Source organism: Cervus elaphus, chromosome 11 (assembly GCF_910594005.1).
Source record: "Cervus elaphus chromosome 11, mCerEla1.1, whole genome shotgun sequence".
In the NCBI taxonomy this organism is placed as follows: Eukaryota; Metazoa; Chordata; class Mammalia; order Artiodactyla; family Cervidae; genus Cervus; species Cervus elaphus.
The window spans coordinates 98507082-98533478 of record NC_057825.1 but is presented as its reverse complement, the minus strand read 5'-3'; the positions used below and the strand labels follow the sequence as shown (position 1 = coordinate 98533478).

The following is a 26397-nucleotide window of genomic DNA, read 5'->3' as shown; positions in this document are numbered from 1 at the left end:
CCTCTGCTAAAGAGGAGTCTGGATGGAAGTGGAGAAACAGTGGTTCTTTTAGAGTTTCTGAACACGTGTGCATGTGGGAATCAGGAGACCTGGGTGTTCTGGTGGGAGAAAGGAGCGGCGGGGGGGCGGGGGGGTTCGGTGGGAGGAAAGCAAACATTTCAAGAACATTCTCTGACTTGGGCACTTTACATATGTTTTCATTGCTTATAGCACTTTATAGTGGTGACGGACAGGGAAGCCTGGCGTGCTGCAGTCCGTGGGGTCGCAAAGAGTCAGACATGACTGAGTGATTGAACTGACTGATAACATTTTACAGATGAAGAAACAGGTCCCTCCAATGTGAATCCCTAGAAATAGAATGTGCATCACATTTGCAACTTCAGATTTTCCACAACAAGGACCTACTGTATAGGACAGGGCACTCTACTCAATACTCTGTAATGAGCTACATAGGAAAACAATCTCAGAAAGAATGAATATACACGTATGCATAACCAAATCATTTCACTATACACCTGAAACTAACACAACATTGTAAATCAACTATACTACAACATAAAATATAAATTTTTTCCCAGTAACCACGTTTTCAAAAGGTAAAAACAGAAGTAAAATGAGTTTTGATGATATATTTTATTTCACTCAAAACTCCAAAATAGCTCATTTAAATATGCACGTGCAAAGTCATTTCAGTCATGTCCAACTCTTTGTGACCCCATGGACTATCACCCCTCCAGGCTCCTCTGTCCATGGGATTTCCCAGGCAAGAATACTGGAGTTGGTTGCCATGCCCTCCTCCAGGGAATCTTCCCGACCCAGAGATTTAACCCGTGTTTCTTACATCTCCTGCATCGGGAGGCAGGTTCTTGACCACTAGCACCACCTGAGAAGTCCCTTTAAATAGTGTGAAAAATTATGACTGGGATATTTCACTTTATTTTTCAGATTAACTCTTTGAAGTTCAAGATGGAGCTCCCATTTAGGGCACCTTTCAGCGTGGACCGGCCAGAGGAAAAGTGCTTAAAAGCCACGCGTGCAGCAGCAGGAAACCGTACGGTCCTGGGCAGGTGGGTGCGCTCAAAGCTGCCTGACCTTGGGCAGATTACTTAATGTCTCGGGCTTCCTGTTCCCTTATCACAAAACCTGTAGGATAGTAGTTGGACTTTGCCCAGCTCACACATGTATGCTCAGTCCCTCCTGGTTTTATGACAACAGATTAGCAGGACAGAGTGGTCATTGTGTCACAGAGGCAGGGAAACCACAGGTGCAGACAGATGGCAAAATGACTTATGTGACATAATTCCGAGTCGAATCTGAAATGTAGGTGACACGGTTTGTGAAAGCCAGTTTTCACAACATGTGGACAGTGGGTCACGCCTAAGAGTATTTGAAGCCTGGTCAGTCCCTCCACCCCTCGGTACCCCAGGGGGCTTCCAACAACCTGTCAACTGGCCTTTACCCGGATAGGAGGGTGCTGACACCACCAGCCATAAGCACTTTCTATGAGACCCTGGGGAGATGACAACTGCTTTAACCTTATCACAGGACTCTAACTTCTCTAAGATTCGTGTGTCGATATTTGTTGACAATGATGATTGTGCCAAAGCAAGAAGGCATGTGCAAAAATGCTGCATGCAGGCTGTTTGAACAGCTTTTCTGTTTTATTCAGACCAATCAGGCTGAATTTCTAATATGAGTATTCAAAGAATTGATGCTAGTTAGCCAAAATCTTTGGCTTCCCAGGTGGTGTTAGCGGTGAGAAACTACCTGCCCATGCAGGAGATGTAAGAGATGCGGGTTTGATCCTGGGTCGCGAAAACTCCCTGGAGGAGGGCATGGCAACCCACTCCAGTGTTCTTGCCTGGAGAATACCATGGACAGAGGAGCCTGTGGGCTACAGTCCATCGGGTTGTAAAGAGTCAGACATGACTGAAGCGACTTAGCACACAATGCAAAATCTTAGCTAGAGAAAGCTAACTAGAATGAGAATTTATGAAAAGCAGAATATCTTCTCTAACCAAAGGGGAAGTTTATTCTGATAAAATCAGGTTGCTAAGGTACAGAATAAGATGCAACTTAAAATTATCACAAGAAGAGACTTCCCTGGCGGTCCAGTGGTTAGGACTATGCCTCCACTAGGGGGGGCCTGGGTTTGATCCCTGGTCAGGGGACTAAAAGCCCACATGCCATTCAGTGCAAGCCAAAAATTAAAAAAAAAAAAAAAATTATCACAAGAAGAAATAGCACAGAAGTGAGAACTTGCCTTTGGACCAAACAAATTCCCTCATGTCTTGGTTTTCCCACCTTTTTCACCGTGACTTTGTTTCCTTACTTGCAAAGTGGGGAAAGTATATACCTTCCAGAGATAAGGGGTGAAGTTAGATTCTTAGCATGATAAACGTTAGCTCCTCTTTTATCTACATTACTGAGAATAGATGCGGTGAAACAGTTAAGAAAAAAAGGCAAAGACTTTTGCGATTTTGAGTGCTTTTGCCTTTTTGGGGCTTAATTCCTTTGAATAAAAAGAAATAATTGTTTCTCTGATTAGGCAAGTAACACATTGATTGTTGGATACTTAGAAAATACAGAAACATGTATTTTTAAAATGACCAGTAATTCTACCACCACCCAGAGATAAATACTGTTAATACTTTTGGTTTGGTCATAAGCATGCCTGAATGCAAACATTTTTATTTCTTTTTACAAAACTGGAATATTATTACAAAAAAAATGTTATAGCACAATTTTCACTTGTATGCTTTTATTTTTAAGAAATTCTTAAATGTTTTGGAATTTCTCTTATTTTAAAAATATTGTGTGAGAAATGACTTAATAGTTACATAATATTTCACTATCGGGTGCACCATATTTTATTTAGTCCTATTTTTGGAAAAGTGGGCTGTTTCCAAGATTTTCAATATAGTAAGTCTGTGTGATATTCTTGCATACAAATTTGGGGGCACATCTGTTGATGTCTTTAGGATAAATTCCTAGCAGTGGAATGAAAAATTCTAAGGGTTTTTAAGAGGTCCTGACACATTACTGGGCTTCCATGGCGGTCCTCCAGTCTTTTTGCTGGGAAAATCCCATGGACAGAGGAGCCTGGAGGACTACAGTCCTTGGGGTCACAAAGAGCCAGACATGACTGAGCAATTGAAAAGCAGCAGCAGCAGACACATCACTAGATCACCCTTCTGAAAGAATGTAACCACCGACAATGACTCTCCTGGGGCCAAAGATCGTTTTTGTACCATCTGGCCTCAGACCCAAACGATCAACTCCAATTTGAAAGCAATAGATGTGAATGGATGAGTTGTAGGTATGTATAGGAGTTCTAGCTTTCTATGAGGCTGGATATATTATTTCCCAACTTTTGTAATTGGGATGCAGGACTCAGAAAACTGAGAGTGGGCCAGACAGTTTCCAGAGATGAGAACTTCACTGAGAATGGGAAGCACTTGTCAGCTCTGGGATCAAATATAGGATTGTACTAAGAATGTGGAAGGTCCTTACAAATGGCAAGATGCTGGGTCGGTTCAAATTCTCTAAGGGGAACCCGTTCGCTCTAGACGACTTCCGCCCTTGGCGGATGAGGCTTCTGGCTCTATGCCTGCTGTAATCAGCTAGAAACAGAGCAGCCCGGAAAAACAGAAAACCAGGCTGGGGGCGCTGGAAGACAAGGGCCTGGGGGCTGGAGGAGCAGGAGAGGAGCTCGGGGCAGGAAAAGCTATGAGAAGGAGGCACTGGGTCTGCGGTATAGCCACACCAAGAGTCTGCTGGAGACTAATGACAAGCTTTCCACCTTTACTCAACATAGTTTTGGGAACGTCCCTGGTGGTCCAGTGGTTAAGAATCCACCTTGCAATCAGGGGATGTGGGTTTGACCCCTGGTTGGAAGCTAAGATTCCCACATGCCACGGAGCAGCAGTTACTGAGCCTGTGCAGTCTGGAGCCCACTTGCTGCAATGAAAGATCCTGCATGATGCAACCAAGACCCAGCGCAGCCAAATACATAAATATGTTTTTTAAAAACACATCATTTTGGAAGTCCTAGCCACAGCAATCGGAGATGAAAAAGAAATAAAAGGAATTCAAGTGGGAAAAGAAGAAGTAAAAATGTCATTGTTTCCAGATGACATGATACTATACACAGAAAAATCCTAATATGTGGAAAATCCTAAAGATGCTACCAGGAAACTACTAGAGCCCATCAATGAATCTGGTAAACTTACAGGATACAAAGTTACTACACAGAAATCTCTTGCATTTCTATACACTAACAATGAAAGATCAGAAAGAGAAGTTAAGGAAACAATCCCATTTACCATCACATCAAAATAAATATACCTAAGGAGACAAATGACCTGTACTCTGAAAACTATAAGACGCTGATGAAAGGAATAACTAATTAGATTTTATTATTGTAGTGTAATTGCTTTACAGTGTTAGTTTCTGCTGTACAACGAAGTGAAATAGCTACACACACACATGGATGCCCTCCCTCGTGGACCTCCCTCCCCACCCCACCCCGGCCCCTCCAGGTCGCAACAGAGCACCAGCTGAGCCCCCTGTGCCGTCCAGCAGCTTCCGGCTAGCTGTCTATTTCACACGTGGTAGTGCATACATGTCAACCCTGACCTCCCAATCCATTCCACTCTCTCCTCCCCCACCTCCGGGGGGGATCCACACATCCATTCCCTACATCTGTGTCTCTATTCCTGCCCTGGAACTAAATTCACCTGTACAATTTTTTCTAGATTCCACCTACATGCATTAACACACAAAATTGTATGTGAAGCACATCTTGACAAAGCTGTACTTAAAAAAAAACAAAACAGGTTGGCAATGTTCTGAGGACAGAGACAGCATCTGAACGAGGCTGAGGAGGGAGGAGGGTGGAATGGGTGAGGGGCTGGGGGAGGAGCCAGCCACGCTAAGACCCCCTCCTCTCTGAAGCATCCTTTGCCCCTGAGACTCTGTTGGGCACCATCTCCTGTCTCCTTGCCTTCCTGTCATTGTGCCTGCCTGAGACAGTTCCATGGAATCAGATACTTCCTATTGGCTCTGGTTCTGGAAACTGCAGAGTTGTTCAAAGCCAGGCTCAGGAGTCAGAAAGACCTGGGTTTAAGGAAGCGTTGTGACGCCATCACTGTGATATTGGACACATTTGGTAGCCTCTCTAAGCCCGTTTCTTAAGATTGGGGTAATATCTATTTCAAAGAGTTGTTTTGAGGCTTAAATGAGGTAAAGCTCAGAAGGCTGCTTGCTTTGTGTCTGACTCACAAGCCAGTGTTTGAAGGAATGTTCTATCTGGGAAGAAGAGAGCGGACAGATTCTAAGGAAAATGTCATCACGGAGGAAGCCAGAGTCCTCAGAACATGGCCTCAGTGGTACTTATTTTGGTCACCTGGTTGTGTTTAGATGGGTAAAGACATGGGTGTCAGCAGATGTTCCTGACAGGTGAGGTGTTACTAAATTACCAGTTTCCCCTAAACAGAAAGCAATAAACAGTAGCTGAGCCAAGGCTTAAAACTCAACATTAAAAAAAAAAAAAAAACTAAGATCATGGCACACAGTCCCATCACTTCATGGCAAAGAGATGGGGAAAAAGTGGAAGCAGTGACAGATTTTATTTTCCTGGGCTGCAAAATCACTGCAGACAATGACTGCAGCCATGAAAAGAAAAGAAGCCTGCTCCTTGGAAGGAAAGCTATGGCAAACCTAGACAGTGTATTAAAAAGCAGAGACCTCACTTGGCTGACAAAGATCTATATGGTCAAAGCCATGGTTTTTCCAGCAGTTATGTATGAATGTGAGAGTTGGCCCATAAAGAAGGCTGAGTGCAGAAGAATTGATGCTTTTGAACTGTGGTTTTGGAGAAGACTTTTGAGAGTCCCTTGGACTGCAGGGAGAGCAAAGCAACCCATCCTAAAGGAGATCAGTCCTGAGTACTCATTGGAAGGACTGATGTTAAAGCTGAAGCTCCAATACTTTGGCCACCTGATGTGAACAGCCAACAGATTGGGAAAGACCCTGATGCTGGGAAAGATGGAGAGCAAAAGGAGAAAGGGGTAGGCAGAGGATGAGATGGTTAGATAGTATCACTGACTCAATGCACATACATCTGAGCAAACTCCGGGAGGTAGTGGAGGACATAGTAGCCTGGTGTACTGCAGTTCATGGGGTCATAAAGACTAGGACACGACTTAGTGACTGAACAACAACAAAAGTGCTTGACATTCAGTATCTTATTTGCTACTTATAACAATAGCTCTAAGTCACAGATGAGGAAATCAAGACTCACACAGCTAATCATTACAACAAGGCCACCAAACACTCTTACAATGTGTGCAAATCATGTACTAACTCATCGAATCCTCAGTATCCTAGAAGGAAGTGTGATATTGTGATTTATAAGAAGTAAATAATTGGTCTTGTCCCTGGGAGCACAGAGCTCCCCCACTGAATGAGCGTTGAGAGTGAAGGTGTCTGCAGCTCAATTCCAGAAAAATAAACGACCCAATCAAAACATGCGCCAAAGATCTAAACAGACATTTCTCCAAAGAAGACATACAAATGGCTAACAAACACATGAAAAGATGCTCAACATCACTTATTATCAGAGAAATGCAAATCAAAACCACAATGAGGTACCATTACATGCCAGTCAGAATGGCTGCTATCCAAAAGTCTACAAGCAATAAATGTTGGAGAGGGTGTGGAGAAAAGGGAACCCTCTTACACTGTTGGTAGGAATGCAAACTAGTACAGCCGCTATGGAAAGCAGTGTGGAGATTCCTTAAAAAACTGGAAATAGAACTGCCATATGACCCAGCAATCCCACTCCTGGGCATACACACTGAGGAAACCAGATCTGAAAGAGACATGTGCACCCCAGTGTTCATCGCAGCACTGTTTATAATAGCCAGGACATGGAAGCAACCTAAATGCCCATCAGCAGACGAATGGATAAGGAAGCTGTGGTACATATACACCATGGAATATCACTCAGCCATTAAAACGAATTCATTTGAATCAGTTCTAATGAGATGGATGAAACTGGAGCCCACTATACAGAGTGAAGTAAGCCAGAAAGATAAAGACCAATACAGTATACTAATGCATATATATGGAATTTAAAAAGATGGTAACAATAACCCTACATGCAAAACAGAAAAAGAGACACAGATGTACAGAACAGACTTTTGGACTCTGTGGGAGAAGGCGAGGGTGGGATGTTCTGGAGAACAGCATTGAAACAAGTATACTATCAAGGGTGAAGCAGATCACCAGCCCAGGTTGGATGCATGAGATAAGTGCTCAGGCCTGGTGCACTGGGAAGATCCAGAGGGATGGGATGGGGAGGGAGGCGGGAGAGGGGATCGGGATGGGAACACATGTAAATCCATGGCTGATTCATGTCAACATATGGCAAAAACCACTACAATATTGTAAAGTAATTAGCCTTCAACTAATAAAAATAAATGGAAAAAATAAATTAATTTAAAAAAAAAAAGAAGTAAATAATTGGTCTTGTCCCCAGGAGCACAGAGCTCCCCCACTGACTGAGCCTTGAGAGTGAAGGTGTGTTTTGTTATATTAATGAGGTGTTCAGCTTTGTATGAGAGGGAGACCCAGGGCCTCTCCCTGACCCATAGTTATGAAACACACTTAGGGGAGAACTCAACTCCATGCTAATTTAACAGTTATTAATAATTTATAACACTTGTTCCTCAAGGATTGTTTTTCCACGGTGCTCAGAGCTCAAGAATTAGAAGATAATAAAATTTTAGCATTAAGATAAAACTGGGTTAAGAGCTTTTCTGCCTCCATTTTAGGTTATAAAGTAATAAACAAAGATGCCCCTGTAGGCTCCCATGTGCAAAACTCTAATGCAACCATGTGAATCAAGAAAATAGTAATAAATTAGAAGAAAATGATCATCTGGTACACAAGGAATAGATTATTAGAGTAGTAGGTCAACATAAAGAACCTGAACGGGACAGGAAGGGGCTGGTGTCCAACGCCAGCTCTGTTGCCTGCAGTGATGTGTGACCTGCAGGTCTGGATTTATCCTTTCAGCAGGTGTCCACTGGGCAGCTGTGACTTGACACCGGCTGGGCTAGTCTCACCAAAATCAAGGAGATGCCTTCCGTGTGTGGTCCTCACCCATCTTCCTGCCCTTCCCCTCTTTTAAAACAATTCCAGGGACTTCCCTGGGGGTCCAGTGGTTAAGAATCCACTCTGCAATGCAGGAGATGCAGGACTGATCCCTGGTTGGATAACTGAGATCCCACGTTCCACAGACCCACTGTGCCTTCTTGCCGCACCTAGAGAGTCCATGCATCAGGAGATTCTGCAACTAAGACCCAACGCAGCCAAATGTTCTTTTAAAAGTTGTACAATTTAAAAAAAAAATCCATTTAGAAAAAAAAGGTAAAATGCAAATACTTTTACTGCTTGGGGCTTCCCTGGGACTCAGTGGTAAAGAATCTGCCTGCAATGCAGGAGACCCCGGTTTGATTCCTGGGTCAGGAAGATCCCCTGGAGAAGGAAACAGCAACCCACTCCAGTATTCTTGCCTGGGAAATCCCATGGACAGAGGAGCCTGGCGGCTGCAGTCCACGGGGTCAGCTGCCCGGCCTTTCCTACTTGGAGGCTCTAGTGCTGATGATGCTGGCAGCCTCTTGGCCCTGCTGCTGTTTTCTCTGAAATGAAGTTATCAGTCGCTCAGTCATGTCTGACTCTTTGCAAACCCATGCACTGTAGCCTGCCAGGCTTCTCTGTCCGTGGGATTTCCCAGACAAGAACACTGGAGTGGGTTGCCATTTCCTTCTTCAGAGGATCTTCCCAACCCAGGGATCAAATCCACATCTCTGGCATTAGCAGGTGGATTCTTTAATGCTGAGCCACCAGAGAAGCCCTAATTGAAATGCTTGCACCTGGACAAACACTCATTTCCTTGAGCAACAGAATACAAAGAAACTACAAGGAACTAAAAATAACTTAGCACAGTCAGTTATGAACCATAAGATAAAAGGCCACAAACTAACTGCCAACTCTGAGCTAAAGCAGGATCCTGGCATGCCCCCCTGCACTCAGCACCGCCAAGGGGGCGGGCAGACCATCTCAGCCTCCCCTCCAGCTGGACCCACTGAGCCACAGCCACCCTCACCCCATTTAAGGGACTAGCCCACCCCCACTCAGGGAGCAAGCAAGGGCACCTGTTACTTGTTTTGCTACTTGTGCTGTAGCCCTGAGCCTCAAAAAAGCCTTGCCTGAATTCCTCTAGGGGCCCACTTATCAATTTCTATTGATTAAAGAGTCTAAGGCAATGTGGGAGACCTGGGTTCAATCCCTTGGGTGGGAAGATCCCCTGGAGAAGAGAATAGCAACCTGCTCCAGTATTCTTGCCTGGAGAATCCCCATGGACAGAGGAGCCTGGCAGCTTACAGTCTTCAGCTCAGTTGAGTTCAGTCACTCAGTCGTGTCTGACTCTTTGAGGCCCCATGCCAGGCCTCCCTGTCCATCACCAACTCCCGGAGTCCACCCAAACCCATGTCCATCGAGTCGGTGATGCCATCCAACCATCTCATGCTCCGTTGTCCCCTTCTCCTCCTGCCCTCAATTTTTCCCAGCATCAGGGTCTTTTCCAATGAGTCAGCTCTTTGCATCAGGTGGCCAAACTATTAGAGTTTCAGCCTCAACATCAGTCCTTCCAATGAACACCCAAGACTGATCTCCTTCAGGATGGACTGGTTGGATCTCCTTGCAGTCCAAGGGACTCTCAAGAGTCTTCTCCAACACCACAGTTCAAAGCATCAATTCTTCGGCACTCAGCTTTCTTTATAGTCCAACTCTCGCATCCATACATGACCACTGGAAAAACCATAGCCTTGACTAGACGGACCTTTGTTGGCAAAGTAATCTCTCTGCTTTTTAATATGCTGTCTAGTTTGGTCATAACTTTCCTTCCAAGGAGTAAGCATCTTTTAATTTGGTTCCTGCAATCACCATCTGCAGTGATTTTGGAGCCCCCAAAAATAAAGTCAGCCACTGTTTCCACTGTTTCCCCATCTATCTGCCATGAAGTGATGGGACCAGATGCCATGATCTCAGTTTTCTGAATGCTGAGCTTTAAGCCAACTTTTTCACTCTCCTCTTTCACCTTCATCGAGAGGCTCTTTAGTTCTTCTTCACTTTCTGCCATATGGGTGGTGTCATCTACATATCTGAGGTTGTTGAAATTTCTCCCGGCAATCTTGATTCCAGCTTGTGCTTCCTCCAGCCCAGCGTTTCTCATGATGTACTCTGCATATAAGCTAAATAAGCAGGGTGACAATATACAGCCTTGATGTACTCCTTTTCCTGTTTGGAATCAGTCTGTTGTTCCATGTCCAGTTCTAACTGTTGCTTCCTGACCTGCATACAGGTTTCTCCAGAGGCAGGTCAGGTGGTCTGGTATTCCCATCTCTTTCAGAATTTTCCATACTTTATTGTGATCCACACAGTCAAAGGCTTTGGCATAGTCAATAAAGCAGAAATAGATGTTTTTCTGGAACTCTCTTGCTTTTTCGATGACTCATCAGATGTTGGCAATTTGATCTCTGGTTCCTCTGCCTTTTCTAAAACCAGATTGAACATCTGGAAGTTTATGGTTCACATATTGCTGAAGCCTGGCTTGGAGAATTTTAAGCATTACTTTACTAGCAGGTGAGATGAGTGCAATTGTGCAATAGTTTGAGCATTCTTTGGGATTGGAATGAAAACTGACCTTTTCCAGTCCTGTGGCCACTGCTGAGTTTTCCAAATTTGCTGGCATATTGAGTGCAGCACTTTCACAGCATCATCTTTCAGGATTTGAAATAGCTCAACTGGAATTCCATCACCTCTACAAGCTTTGTTCATAGTGATGCTTCCTAAGGCCCACTTGACTTCACATTCCAGGATGTCTGGCTCTAGGTGAGTGATCACACCATCGTGATTATCTGGGTCGTGAAGATGGGGTCCCGAAAGAGTTGGATGCCACTGAGCAACTAACACAAAGAGTCCAAGAATCCAGTTTGGTAACAAAACAAAAGCACCATACAAGGGGCTTCCAGTTCTGTTGACGACCATCACCCCATGGAAAGTAAACCCCACATGACCTGGCATCAGCATTTCCTTTTATTTCCTCTAGAGCCAGGGTCCCCACCCCCTGGTCTGTGGCCTGTTAGTCCCTTTCCATCACTCCTCGAATTACCACCTAAACCACTCACCACCACCCCCAATTGCCACCACCCCGTGGAAAAATTGTCTTCCATGAAACCAGTCCATGGCGCCCAAAAGCTCACCAAATTGCTCACCGCAATGCTGTAATTATGTTTCTTCCCGAGGTGCTTGTCTTCCTCACCAGACTGCAGGACAACAAGCCCATCTCCATCGCCACTGTGTGCAGCTCAGGGCCTGCGCATCAAATCCTTTCAAAATGCAGTGCTCTGAACGCTCGTGTGCAAATCCATCTCCGCACCTTCCCGCCCTACCCAGGCGGTACGTGTCCTCCCCTGCCTTCTCAGCTGCTCCTATTTATCCATCCCCGCGGGCCTTGCATCCACTTGCTCTTCTCAGCTGCTCCTATTTATCCATCCCCGCGGGCCTTGCATCCACTTGCTCTGCTGTGCACCTCCCGGCACTTTGGTTTCTAAGCCGAGCTGGTTTGGATCCACGGCGCTAGGCTTCTGTCCTGTTCGGCTTCATCATGCAAGCAGCTGACTTCAGAGAAAAGTGGAAGTCGACAGGAAAAAAAGGCCTCATTGTCTCACGAGGAAGCCCACAAATCCACCTGAGCCTGCTGTCTTTTCTCCTTTCTGTCTGCCAAGACGACTGCATCACCCTCTTTCTCCACAGTGTGCTATTCTCAGTCCTCCAGTGGTGTGCTGGAAGATGTCTAACAACTGGCTCTCTGGGGCTATTGAAAGCTCTGATGTGTAGAGGTCCCTGATTTCTGCGGTGTCAATACTCCCATCTCGGCCAATTTCAAGCTCCCAACTTGCTATCTCTTAACGCAGAGATGGAAGAGATGCACAGAAGCATGTCATCCGTGTTATTCTCACCCTGTGGACACAACTTCCCGGTGGCTCAGTGATACAGAATCTGCCTGCCGGTACAGGAGATAGGGGCTCCTGGGCTGGGAAGATTCCCTGTAGAAGGAAATGGGAGCCTGCTCCAGAATCTGTCCAGGAGAATCCCGTGGACAGAGGAGCCTGGTGGGCTACAGTCCATGGGGTTGCAAAGACTTGGACACAGCTGAGCAACTAAGCATGTAGCACGCAATCTATGCTCTGACTTTCTGGACACAGTCTGGGTATCCTAGAATTCACTTCAATCCCATCACTATCTCTCTGGAGGTAGAGTCACAGCCCTCAAGCTCAGGGCTCAACTCCACAAGACTGCCTCCAATTAGACTCCAGTTACCAGTCACAGGCCTGCTGCGCTTCCACATACTAGCCGTCAATCAGGGGCTCCCACGACGGCCTCCTCAGGGCCAACAGACTCGCAGATCTCAGGAAAACCGTTTCCATGTGTTTGCCAGTTTCCTATAAAGGACGCAACTCACAACCAGCTGGAAGAGATTCCTGGAGCGGGGGTATGTAGAGTGGTGAGGGGAGGCATGGGAGGGGGCACACAGATCTCTCCTGCCTTCTCTTGAACCCCGCCCTTCCCTTGGTGTGTTCACCAACCTGACAGCCTCCAAAACCTGTTGTTCGGGTTTTGTGGACGTTCCATGTTTGATTAAATCACTGTCAGTGACTGAATGTGACCTCCACCCCCTCCTCTCCCGTGCAGTGTGGGGATGAGGTTGAAAGCTCCAATCTCTCTCTCTCTTTTTTTGGCTGCATCCCAGGCAGCATATTAGTTCCCTGACTCGACCAGGGATTGAACTTGAGCCGCCCCGCTCCCTGCATTGGAATTGTGGAGTCTTAACCACTGGACCACTAGGGAAGTCCTGAAAGCTCCAGTCTTGAATCTTAAGGTTCATTCCTCTGGCAACCAGCCCCAAACCTCCAAGAGTCACTTTATTAGCACGAACTTTGAGGTGGGGCTTGTGCTGAATGATGATAGCTGCTCCTCTCACCCCACTGGGAACTTGCAAGGGTTTTAGCAGCTCTTGTGCCAGAAACAGTACAAAGACCAAATACACATATTTCTTACTATATCACAGTATTTCAGGGACGATGGCAGGAAGAGCAGATCTGTGCAGGGATGTGGTCTAGAGCTGCAGGTGTTTACTGGGAGTCCGGAGATGCTGAGGAGGTTGATGGGGCCAGAGCAGTGGCCTGGGATGCAGGGACCAAGCTGTCAGCATGTGGATGGTGGTCATGTCATATAGATTAAAACAAAAGCTTTTCAGTGGGCTTTCCTGGTGGTCCAAATGTAACTGTAAATGTGGTTTCCGTGGTGTCCGGCTCTTGTTGCGTCTGACTCTCTGCCTCCTTATGGACTGTAGCCCGCCAGGCTCCTCTGTCTTTGGGATTCTCCAGGCAAGAATACTAGAGTGGGTTGCCAGTCCCTCCTCCAGGGGATCTTCCCTACCCAGGAATCGAACCTGCGTCTCTTACGTCTCCTGCATGGGCAGGTGGGATCTTTACCACTAGTGCCACCTGGGAAGCCCCCTGGTGGTCTAGGGATTAGTAAGAGTCCACCTGCCCATGCAGGGGACATGGGTTGGACCCCTGGTCTGGGAAGATCCCTCATGCCGTGGAGCAACAAAGCCCGTGAACCACACCTACTGAGCCTGTGTGCCCAGAGCCTGTGCCCTGCAGCAAGAAAGGCCTCTGCAGTGAGGAGCCCGTGCACTGAGGCGAACGCAGCCCCGCTTGCTGCAACTAAGAAAGCCCGCATGTGGCTACAGAGACCCAGTACAGCCAAAAATAAGTAAATAAACATTAAAAAAAAAAATACTTTTCAGGAATTTTTCATGGATTTGAGAATAAGCTCAACTAGTGAATTTTCTCTGCACAGTGCCCCTCCTCCCCTCAGCTCACGTGGGGCCTGGGTCTCAGTGCAGGCACCAGAGGCCTGGCGTCATTTCTTCTGCCCCCGTGAGCCCCTCCTGTCTGCCCTGAGGGGTCCCCTGTCCCTCACAGCAGTTGTCACGCTGAGTCACCACACCAGAGGCCACAGGACCCGACCCCTCCCTGAGTATCCCCCTCCCCACCCCGTGTGTACCAGCGCCCGGCTCCTGGTGGATGATCAGTAAAATATCTGTCAAAAGAAGATGTTATGAAATCAGCTTCCCAAGGCATGGGAACCAGCCCCAAAGGATGAAAATCCCAGTGTTGCTGGTGTTGGAAACGTCTGGTCCTGGAGTCTTGCCAGTCTCTCCTGGATGCTAAGAACTGTGTACTCAGGAGGCATGAGGGCATTCAGAGATGCCAGGCTCCCAGGGATGCCAGGAAATGTACCTGCTTGTTTCCTCGATGGCAGCCTCCTTTTCTCCAGCCCAATTTCAAACATGTCCCAAAAGCCTGACCCCTCGGTGAGACCGTCCCCAGCCCCACCCTGGGTAAAACACAGCTGCTATGGCCCCGCGCTTGCCAACTCTCTCCTGGGATTGTCTTTGGAGCACAGGCTCTAATTTAGTAGTATTTTTATATCGTGCATCCATTTATGGCTTGGTTGCATACAGCAAAGCGCTGAAGCGCCCCTTCACGGGAGTGACTGTGAACTGCTTGGGCAGGGAGACGAGGAAGTGACCTTGGGATTTAGATGTTGGTACGAGGCCTTCTGGGCTTCCCAGGTGGCGCTAGTGGTAAAGAACCTGTGTGCCAATGAGAAGACTTAAGAGACATAGGTTTGATCCCTGGGTTGGGAAGATCCCCTGGAGGAGGGCATGGCAACCCACTCCAGTGTTCTTGCCTGGAGAATTCCATGGACAGAGGAGTCTGACTGGCTGCAGTCCAGGGGGTCACAAAGAGTCAGACACGACTGAGAGACTTAGCACGCATGCACACGCATGCACACACACGAGGCCTTCTGGAGTAACTCAGGGATCCCCTCGGGAGAGTCACAACCATGGTGACAGGAAAGAACGCCCCTTTATTCCAGATTTACAGTCCAGGACTGTGCTAAGTGCAGAGCAGAACAGAACTTGTCACTTTCCCCAAACCAAATAGGGGTCAGCTATTCAAATCAGACGTGAACCTCTTCTGGAAACATCTTCATAGACACGCCCAGAAATAACATTTAACCAGGCATTGCGTGATCCAATCAAACTGACACATAACATCCACTCTTCCCGGAGGCCGTGGTGTTCTTTTCTCCCTCAAAGGGGCTGAAATAAGTTAGACTGTGTCCACTTTACACTATTATGAAATGCAAACCAGTGAACACACACATCCTTTGGAAGTTTTGAAACCAATGTCCCAGCCCGGTGTCCCTGCCTTTCATGACACCAGCCCCAAAAGTACTAAAAGGGCAAGCCAAGCAGGGAGGGCTCGCAGCTGCTCTTAAAGCGGTGCCTTGTTACTGTTGTTCAGTTACTAAGTTGTGTCTGACTCTGCAACCCCATGGACTGCGGCACGCCAGGCTCCTCTGTCCTTCACCATCTCCCAGAGTTTGCTCAAACTCGTGTCCATTGAGTCGGTGATGCCATCCAACCATCTCATCCTCTGTCGTCCCCTTCTCCTCCTGCCCGCAATCTTTCCCAGCATCAGGGTCTTTTCCAATGAGTCAGCTCTTCATATCAGGTATCCAAAGTATTGGATAAGTCCTTGCAATGAATATTGAGGGCTTTCCTTTAGGATTGAGTGGTTTCATCTTCTTGCAGTCCAAGTGGTACATTATAGGGGAAAAAAAAACAACTTTGGTTTCTTTCTTTTAAGTAACATTCTCAGCAATGTGTTTGTGCTTTTGGGGCAGGGGACATAAATAAATATTGTGGAAAACACATTTGCATACCTTCCAAGGTCTCAATCATTGCAGCAGATATCAAAAGCTCCAGAAGACGTCAGCACTAAATCAAGGGACTTCAGAAATGCAGTAATAAATCTGTAGTCGAGCCTTTCCAGAAGGAAAGTGAACAACAAATCAACTGGCCTCACATAGTTCATTTATTTAATTTACCCTTTGGATTTATGAAGGGATCCAATTCATCTAAAGATGCTTCATTAGAGGTGGCTGCTCAGATGGATTTTCATTGAGAACATAAAGTTCCCGGAACCAGTGACTCACATCTTATATTTTTGTGCATCCTGTTCAGCCCCTTGAGCCTAGTTTTCTCCAACTCAGAAGGTGCAGGGATTAACCCATTCAGCACCTTTAGGGGGACACTTACTCAGTGCCACTGAGACTGTTGACTTCAGTTGCAGCTTTCTGGGCTCATAAAATGATCAATAATATCCACAGACAGGGGAGGGAGGAAAAACCAGTTCTACCTAACGAATGAATAACATTCTTTCAAACACCCCTAGAAAATGAAGAATCACTTACTCTTTAACCTGGGTTAAAATTCTGTCTTGGAGACCTCTCCAAATTAGCAAATCTCTTTTTTAGAAGTACTATTCTGGAGCTTCCCTGGTTGGCTCAGTGGTAAAGAACCCACCTGCTAATGCAGAAGACATGGCTTCTCTCCTTGATCTGGGAAGATCCCACGTGCTGCGGAGCAACCTAGCCCCTTGTACCACAACTCCTGAGCCCATGCTCTGGAGTCTGAGAGCCACAACTGCTGATGCCCACATTCCTAGAGCCTATGTTCTGCAATAAGAGGAAGCCTGCACACTGCAAGTAGGAGTAGTCCCCGCTTGCTGCAACTAGAGAAAAGCTCATGTAGCAATGAAGACCCAGCACAGCCAAAAATAAATAAAGAAAATTATATAAAAAAAGAAGTACTATTTCTTCTATTCAACCAATGGAAAACTATTTCTGTTTTATGAGATTATCCATATTGTCTATTTGTAGGAATTATTTGGTATAAAATTTTGCCAAAGGTAAATTGACCTTGTGTATTTCATCCTGTGGACAGATGTACTTTCTGGCTTCAGGGTTTCTGGGTTGCCTCCTTCCCACAGTTCCACTGAGAATGCTATGAAATGGAGTTGAAAATGGAGTAATTCCACGAGAGAGCTGAGAGTGGTACCCAGTGGCAGATTAAATTTTGATATACTTCTGGAAGGTGGAGAGGACATGTGCTGACACTATTAAGTTACCCACAGCAGAGTGGGCCACAGCTCAAAAGATGCATCAGAGAAAATGGCCTGGAAACAGAGCGCTCATCTTTGCTCCCAAAGATGCTGAAGTTTCAATTTCACAGACACAATCCACACTGGTGAAAAGAGGGGCTGAAATTAAACTGGTTCTATTGTTTGTGCAGTCACTAAGTCATGTCCAAGTCTTCGTGACCCCATGGACTGGAGCACATCAGGCTTCATTGTCCCTCAGTATCTCCCAGTTTGCTCAAACTCATGTCCATTGAGTCCGTGATGACATCCAACCATCTCATCCTTGGCCACCCCCTTCTTTTGCCTTCACTCTTTCCCAGCATCAGGGTCTTTTCTAATGAGTCGACTCTTCACATCAGGTGGCCAAAGTACTGGAGCTTCAGCTTCAGCATCAGTCCTTCCAATGAATATTCAGGACTGATTTCCTTTAGGACTGACTGGTTTGATCTCCTTGCAGTCCAAGGGACTCTCTCAAGAGTCTTCTCTGGCACCACAATTTGAAAACATCAATTCTTCGGCGCTCAACCTTCTTAATGGTCCAACTCTCACATCCATACGTGACCACGGGAAAAACCACAGCTTTGACTAGACGGACCTTTTTCAGCAAGGTGATGTCTCTGCTTTTTAATACTCTGTCTGGCTTTCCTTCCAAGAAGTAAGTTCTATAAAAGTCTCTGAAGAACGACAGCCCCTCTGGGCAGTCCCCTCACAGTTGCAACTCCGGATATTATTCCTGCTAAGTCAGCAGAGCTGCCCTGAGAATGACGTGGTGGGGGTGGGTGGGTTAGGGTTAGGCCCCAGTGTGGATGTTGGCACCCCACTCCTGAGGAAAGTCCTCCTCATGTAGGACTTTGTGCAGGTGGGAGGGACCAAGCATCTGCTTCCTGACCATGCGTCCTAAAATTGAACCTATCAGTTTGAATCTCCAGGGACTCGGTCTTCCTGTTCTGGAAGGAGAGTCTGGGGAGGAAAGGGTTCTGCATGTACAGAGGTATCCACAGTGCACATCCTCCTAGATCAACCAGTCTGGTTTTCATCCGTAAATACAATGGGCAACCAAGATAGCCTTGAGGAAAACCAACAGCTTCAAAGAAGGGGACCAAGATGAGGAACCTGGGGATGGATCCCAGGGGAAGGAGAGAGAATTCAAGAAATGGAAGTCTCAACGTAGATCAATGGAATAGAGTAGAGAACCTGCAATAAATCCAAGCACTTATGGTCAATTAACCTCACAAAGGAGGAGAGAATATACAGTGGAGAAAAGACAGTCTTATCAATAAGTGGTGCTGGGAAAATTGGACAGCTACATGTAAAAGAATGAAATTAGAACACTCTCTAATGTATATTTTTTCATACAAATATAAACTCAAAATGAATTAAAGACCTAAATGTAAGACCAGAAACCATAAAACTCCTAAAGGAAAACAGGCAGAACACTCTTTGATATATATCGTAGCAATATTTTTTTATCTGTCTCCTGAAGTTTAAATACAATAGGAAGTAAACAAATGAGATCTAATTAAACTTAAAACCTTTTGCACAGCAAAGAAAACCATCAACAAAACAAAAAGACAAGTTACTGAATGGGAGAAAATATTCTAATGATATGACCAATAAGAGGTTAATACCCAACATATACAAACACATCATACAACTCAACATCAAAAAGCAAAGAACCCAGTTAAGAAATGGGCAGAAAAACTGATCAGACACTCTTCCAAAGAGTAAATGCAGATGGCCAAAAGACACATGAAAAGGTGATCAACATCACTAGTCATCAGGGAAATGAAAATCAAAATTAGAATATCACCTCACACCTGTTGGAACGACTTTCATCAGAAAGGATACAAATAACAAATGTTGGTGAAGGTGTGGAGAAAAGGGAACACTTGTGCGCTGTTGGTGGGAATGTAAATTGGTGCAGTCACTGTGCAAAATAACTAAAAATAGAACTGCAATATGATACAGCAGTTCCACTCCTGAGTATATATCTGAAGAAAATAAAAACACCGATACATGCATCTCAACATTCATGGCAACATTATTTATAATAGCCAGGATATGGAAGCAACCTGAGTAACTATCAAAAGATGAATGCATACAAAACATGTGAGAGATATAGATACAGATATAGATATATGATGGACTACTACTCAAGTCATGAAAGAAGAAGGAAAATTTCCCCTTTGTAGCATCATGGATGGACTTGGAGGTATTGTCCTAAGTGAAATAAGTCAGAAAAAGACAAATATTGTATTATATCACTTAAATGTGGAATCTAAAAAGTACAAGAAACCAAAGAATATAACAAAAAAGAAGCAGACTCACAGATACAGAGAACAAACTACAAACTACCATATATAAAATAAGCTACAAGGATACATTGTACAACATGGGGAATCTAGCCAATCTTTTATAATAACCGTTCAGTAGGTAAAGAATCCGCCTGCAATGCAGAGACTCAAGTTCGATTCCTGGGTTAGGAAGATCCCCTGGAGAAGGAAATGGCAACCCACTCCAATATTCTTGCCTGGGAAATTCCATGGACAGAGGAGCCTGGTGGGCTACAGTCCATGGGGAAGCAAGAGTTGGACACGACTGAGTGATTAAACCACCACCATAAATAGAATATGGGCTTCCCAGGTAGCATTAGTGGTAAATAACCCATCTGCCAATGCAGGAGATGTAAGAGATGTGGGTTCGATCCCTGGGTTGGAAAGATCCCCGGGAGGAGGGCATGGCAACCCATTCTAGTATTCTTGCCTGGAGAATCCCATGGACAGAGGAGCCTGGTGGGCTACGGTCCATAGGGTCATAAAAGAGTTAGACACAACAGAAGTGATATAGCACGCATGCACATAAAGTATGTCAATGAAAACTCAATTACTATCAAGTTAAGAAGAAAAAAGAGAATTCAATTTGAGCCAAACTGAGGATTACAATCTGGAAAGCAGATTCTCAGACAGTCCTGAGCACTGTTCCTGCCTGTTAGAAGTCAAAGGCTTAGTTGTATATCAGTATGACATACTGATATTTTACATAAAGGTCACGGACAATACATAATCCAGGTAAACACATATAAAGTGAGTAGCAAGTCACCATGAACCCCTACAGAGTTGGGAAAGAAGGCCATTTTAAGAAGTTACATTTCTAGCCTCAGAAGAAAGAAAACAAAAACTTGTCTTTATGGTTGAACAGGCACGCCCATCTTTGGGGAGCTCTGGTTAACATATAATGCAGATACACTCTGCACACTGTGGGGAGAGAATTCAATGTTCAATTTTTTTCTTGTCTTGCCTTTAAAATATAAATTTTATATTATCAAGTATAACCTTTAAAAATTGTGAATCATTATACTGTATACCTGTTACAGTTTCATGGGGAAAATGTCACACAGAGTTCTGAGACTTATATTTCTTTCTTTCTTTTTTTTAATTAACTTTTTATTGAAGTATAGTTTATATAATACTGTACATCAACTATACTTCAATAAAAATTAATTTAAAAAAGAAAGAAATATAAACCTTGGAACTCTGTGTGACATTTTCCCCATGAAACTAGAATAGGTTAATCTGAAAAAGGAGCAGGGAACAAGACTTCTTGAAGATTAATGATAGGATTTTCAGGATAAGACTGCAAACTAAATAACAGTAGGATTTTGAGTATTTGTTGGAGTATAACCAAAAAAAAAATTCACATGGCTTTGATTCTGGGAACATTGCGGAGATGGATTTAGTCCCAGAGGATTATATTTATTTCTCCAATCATACTACTTGGTTCTATAGTGATTGACATTGATTAATACATAGTTAAAATGTTATAAATGCAATTTTTAGACTCAACTTCTCATGGATCACCAAAGATATAATTAATTTACAAAGTGAATGCAAACATTATAACAAGGGTATTGTAAGTCGCATTGAAACTTAAGAGTAGTTGGGCAAGGATTGGGGAGGAGTATAAACAAGGGGATGATCAAGAGGAATGGTGTCTTGTTAATGGGAAAAGAAACAGCAAAAATCTTCTTTTTATCCCTAAATTACATTGTCTCTAATCACAATGCATGTGACCTTGAAAATGGATTACTTACCATGGAAGCCAGGAGAAGATATAGAAACAGGAGTCTGGTTGGCTGTTTGCTTATTTTTTTTCCCAACAAAAAGCCCAGTTTTCCAGAAGGTCTTTAGAAAATCAGGTTTTGATTCATTCTTCATCACAATCTTATAAAAAGTCTTTTTAAATCAAAGGAAGGACAAGTGAGAGAAATTACAGAAAATAGGGATTGTAAATAAGACACTACTGTCCAGCAACCAAATCATAAATACTGTTAGAGCCCAGTAGACTAAGGACATAGCATAGGAATGTTTACAAGTGGCTGAAAACAGCCTCCAGTATTCACAACTTACAGACTGACACTTGTTTACTGGGATAAAACAATTCACTACACCATGATCTGAAGTCACAATGAAGCTATAGATGGAAAAGTAACAATCTTGGAGGCATTACCTCTATGTTGGGGTGCCTTTGTTGTTGTTTAGTGAGTAAGTCGTGTCTGACTCTTTGTGACCCCATGGACTGTTGCTGGCCAGGCTCTTCTGTCCGTGGGATTTCCCAGGCAAGAATACTGGAGTGGTTGCCCTTTCCTTCTCCAGGGGATCTTCCTGACCCAGGGACTGAACCTGCATTGGCAGGAGGATTCTTTACCACTCAGCCAGCAGGGAAGCCCTGGAGGTGCTTTTACTCTGACAGAACTCCCCTCCTCCCCCGCCAGTTTCTGGCTTTTGATTCATGAAAGCAACAGGAAACACAAATCAGATTTGTTTGTTTTCTTCCCAGGGTATTGTGTTAATTAAAATGCCAAAGTAGGCTTCCAGTTTCAGCTCAGAGATGTAGACAGCTTGAAATAGAGTTGTTACTGCATTCACAATAAGCAAATACCACAGTAGACTACAAATTAATGACTTATCTTGGAGCCACTAGAGAACTGAGGTTGCAAGACAAACAATTTACCTGAAATCTGGAGACAGATGTTTGCTGGGAGAAATAGGACCCAAGCATTTGTTTATCTAGAACAGAAGCTACTGAACACTGTATAGGTCAATATGATGGTTCAGCTAGAAATTTCTAACAAATTGCTAACAGCTGAGAGGAGGCTAATATAAGAGAGTTGCAGTATTTCCTCCTGGGAATTCTACCAGGTGACGACAGACAGGATTAGGAGAGATTTCTGAGAAAACTTTCCTGTATTACTAGCTGAGCGAGGGGACCATTAGCCACTGACACACTTGGCAGACTCACATCCTGCATCTTCCCTAGTTCTCTAGGGAAGTTCCTAGTTCCCTAGTTCTAGGGAAAAGCCTTAACATGCAGAGGGAAGTGTGACAAAACCTGCACCCTAAGTTCACTAGCGGAAACATGCTTCAACTAGGGAAGAACAGAAAAACAAAACCTCTACCCATGAAGGAGGGACAGGAATACTTGTGAAGGTTTTACCTCTGAGACCCAGGTTGACAGTGTTTCCTAAGACTGAGGCTTAATCAGAAGATCAGAGAATGAGCCATCTACCCTCTTCCCTCACACATGCTAGCAAGCATCCAATAAAAATAATGGCAGAATAAAAATCACTGTAGATGGTGACTGTAGCCATGAAATTAAAAGACGTTTACTCCTTGGAAGGAAAGTTATGGCCAACCTAGACAGCACATTAAAAAGCAGAGACATCACTTTGTCAACAAAGGTCCGTCTAGTCAAGGCTATGGTTTTTCCCGTGGTCATGTATGGATGTGAGAGTTGGACTATAAAGAAAGCTGAGTGCCGAAGAATTGATGCTTTTGAACTGTGGTGTTGGAGAAGACTCTTGAAAGTCCCTTGGACTGCAAGGAGATCCAATCAGTCCATCCTAAAGGAGATCAGTCCTGGTTGTTCATTGAAAGGACTGATGTTGAAGCTGAAGCTCCAATAGTTTGGCCACCTGATGTGAAGAGCTGACTCATTGGAAAAGACCCTGATGCTGGGAAAGATTGAGGGCAGGAGGAGAAGGGGACGACAGAGGATTAGATGGTTGGATGTCATCACTGACTCAATGGACATGAGTTTGGGTAAACTCCAGGAGTTGGTGATGGACAGGGAGGCCTGGCGTGCTGCAGTCCATGGGGTCACAAAGAGTCAGACACGACTGAGGGACTGAACTGAACTGAACAGCAGGGAGGTGAGGGACAGGGAAGCCTGTTGTACTGTGGTCCACGGGGTTGCAGAGTCGGACATGACTTGGTTACTGAACAACAACAACAGTAGGAAGAGCTACTTGAGATAGGTTCTCTCTGGGTAGTAGAGGAAGACCCAAAACCAAATGGGGAACAAAAATTCAGAAAAACTCACTGACAAAGTAACCACACCATAAATATAGATAGCTAGAAGACTTAAAGCCTCTAGTGCAATGAAGGAAGCTAAATCAAATAGAAACTTAAAATCAGCCCACTTCCTGACTATATTAACACAACTCACCACACTAAAGTCCTAGGCAAAGGAAAGGTAGGTCTATCTTTGAATATTAAAAAAAAAAAAAAACAACAAAAACACACTTACCTTAATATCTATTGTCTTATTCAACATTTCCAATTTCTAATAAAAAATTATATGCACCCAAAAAGGCAAGAGACAACATAGTCTGAAGAGATGAAGCAATCATGAGCACCAGACTCACAAGTTGAAGATCAGACATTCATTGTGATTAATATTTCAAAAGGCCTAAAGGAAAAAGTAGATAGCATGCAATACCAAATAGGTAATCTCAGTAGAGAAATGGAAACCATGAGAAAGAATTAAATGGAAATGCTAATTTTTTTACACACACACACAAACCCGCAGTAACAGAGATGAAGAGCACTTTTGATGGGTTCATCATTAGAACTTATTGAACTGAATAAGGAATGAACTTGAAGAATTCAATAGATATTACCTAAATTGAAACCAAAGGGGGAAAAAAGTGAAAACAAGCAAAAGAATAGATCATTTAGTTCTAACATAAGCATAATTGGACTCACAGGAGAAAAAAGAGAAAATGAACAGAAGATACAACTTGGGGGGAAAACAAGGCTGAGAACTGTCCAAAATTAACAACAGATACAAAAGCATAGATCCAAGAATATTAGAGAAGAACAAGATAAATACCAAAACCAAACATACCTAGGTGTATCATATACACACTGCTGCAAACCAAAGACAAAGGGAAAATCTTAAAGGCAGTCAAAAAAGCAAGAATACATGGGACAAGGGTAAGAATCACGACAGACTTCCTGTCGGAAACCATGCAGCCAGAAGACAGTGGATTAATATCTTTAAAGTTCTGGGAGAAAAAAAATCTCACAATACAAAACTCTATACCTAGTTAAAATAGCCTTAAAAAATGAATGATATGAAAATTCAAAACTTTCTCAGACAGAAAATTTGAGGAATTCATTGCCAGCAAACCTACCCTTCCATAATTGCTAAAGGAAGTTCTTTAGGCAGAAAGAATATGATAAAGGTCAAAAGAGTATCATAAATAAATGAAGGTTAAGTAAAATCCTTTATTTTTATTTGCTCCAAAAGATAACTATTCGGCGCCGTGGCGGACGCGGGGCGCGCGCCCTGCGGCTCAGCTCGGTCCGGGCCATGGAGGCGCCCACAGCCCGCCCGCTGCCGCGGCTGCAGCTGTTGCTCGCGGCCTGCGCCCCGGCGCCGGGCTGCGCCTCCTCCGACGCGCCTCCGCTGGTCAACAAGGATGTGAAGCGCACGGGGGACCTGAGCAGCCACCTGGCCGAGGTGACGGCCGAGGTGGTCCTGGCGCGCGCGGGCGGCGGCTCCTCGCCCCGCGCCGCCTCCTTCCTGCTCTCGCTGGAGCCCGAGCTGGAGGCCCGGCTCGAGCACCTCTGCGTGCAGGTGAAGGGAGAGGATGAGGAAGAGAACAATCTGGAAGTAAGAGAAACCAAAATTAAGGGTAAAAGCGGGAGATTCTCCACAGTCAAGCTCCCAGTGGCTCTTGATCCTGGGGCCAAGGTCTGTCATCGTGGAAGCCGTTTATACCCACGTGCTTCAGCCGCACCCACCCAGATCCCCCAGTCGGAGAAACAGTTCGTGGTGTTTGAGGGGAGCCATTACTTCTCTCCCTACCCAACCAAGACACAGACCACGCCTATGAAGCTCGCCTCCCAGAATGTAGAGAGCTACACCAAATTGGGGAACCCCACACTTCCTGACGACCTCCTGGATTACGGACCCTTCCGCGACGTCCCCGCCTACAGTCAGGACACGTTCAAAGTGCGTTCTGACAGTGTGGAGATTTCTTTAAAAACTGGAAATAGAACTGCCATATGACCCAGCAATCCCACTTCTGGGCATACACACCGAGGAAACCAGATCTGAAAGAGACACGTGCACCCCAATGTTCATCATCGCAGCACTGTTTATAATAGCCAGGACATGAAAGCAACCTAGATGCCCATCAGCAGACGAATGGATAAGGAAGCTGTGGTACATATACACCATGGAATATTACTCAGCCATTAAAAAGAATTCATTTGAACCAGTTCTAATGAGATGGATGAAACTGGAGCCCATTATACAGAGTGAAGTAAGCCAGAAAGATAAAGAACATTACAGCATACTAACACATATATATGGAATTTAGAAAGATGGTAACAATAACCCTATATGCAAAACAGAAAAAGAGACACAGATGTACAGAACAGAATTTTGGACTCTGTGGGAGAAGGCGAGGGTGGGATGTTTCGAGAGAACAGCATGGAGACATGTATATTATCTATGGTGAAACAGATCACCAGCCCAGGTTGGATGCGTGAGACAAGTGCTCGGGCCTGGTGCACTGGGAAGACCCAGAGGGATCGGGTAGAGAGGGAGGTGGGAGGGGGGATCGGGATGGGGAATACATGTAACTCCATGGCTGATTCATGTCAATGTATGACAAAAACCACTACAATATTGTAAAGTAATTAGCCTCCAACTAATAAAAATAAATGAAAAAAACAAAACAAAACAAAGTGCTTCTGAGAACAACGGCCCATTCCTGCCCATCACCAGCATGACCCGCGTCATCGAGGTCTCCCACTGGGGCAGCATCGCCGCGGAGGAGAACGTGGACCTGAAGAGCACGGGCGCCATGCTGAAGGGGCCTTTCTCGCGCTATGATTGCCAGAGGTAG

General features: G+C 44.8%; 1 protein-coding gene across 1 annotated transcript; it reads left to right on the top strand.

Annotated features, from left to right (window-relative positions):
- Nucleotides 1-1016: 1016 nt before the first annotated feature.
- Nucleotides 1017-26397, top strand: LOC122703150 (dolichyl-diphosphooligosaccharide--protein glycosyltransferase subunit 1-like). Its single transcript, XM_043917205.1, has 3 exons — nucleotides 1017-1067; nucleotides 24789-25496; nucleotides 26296-26397. The coding sequence occupies exons 2-3, from the start codon at nucleotides 24852-24854 to the stop codon at nucleotides 26395-26397; spliced, it is 747 nt and encodes a 248-aa protein (XP_043773140.1). The 5' UTR covers nucleotides 1017-1067; nucleotides 24789-24851.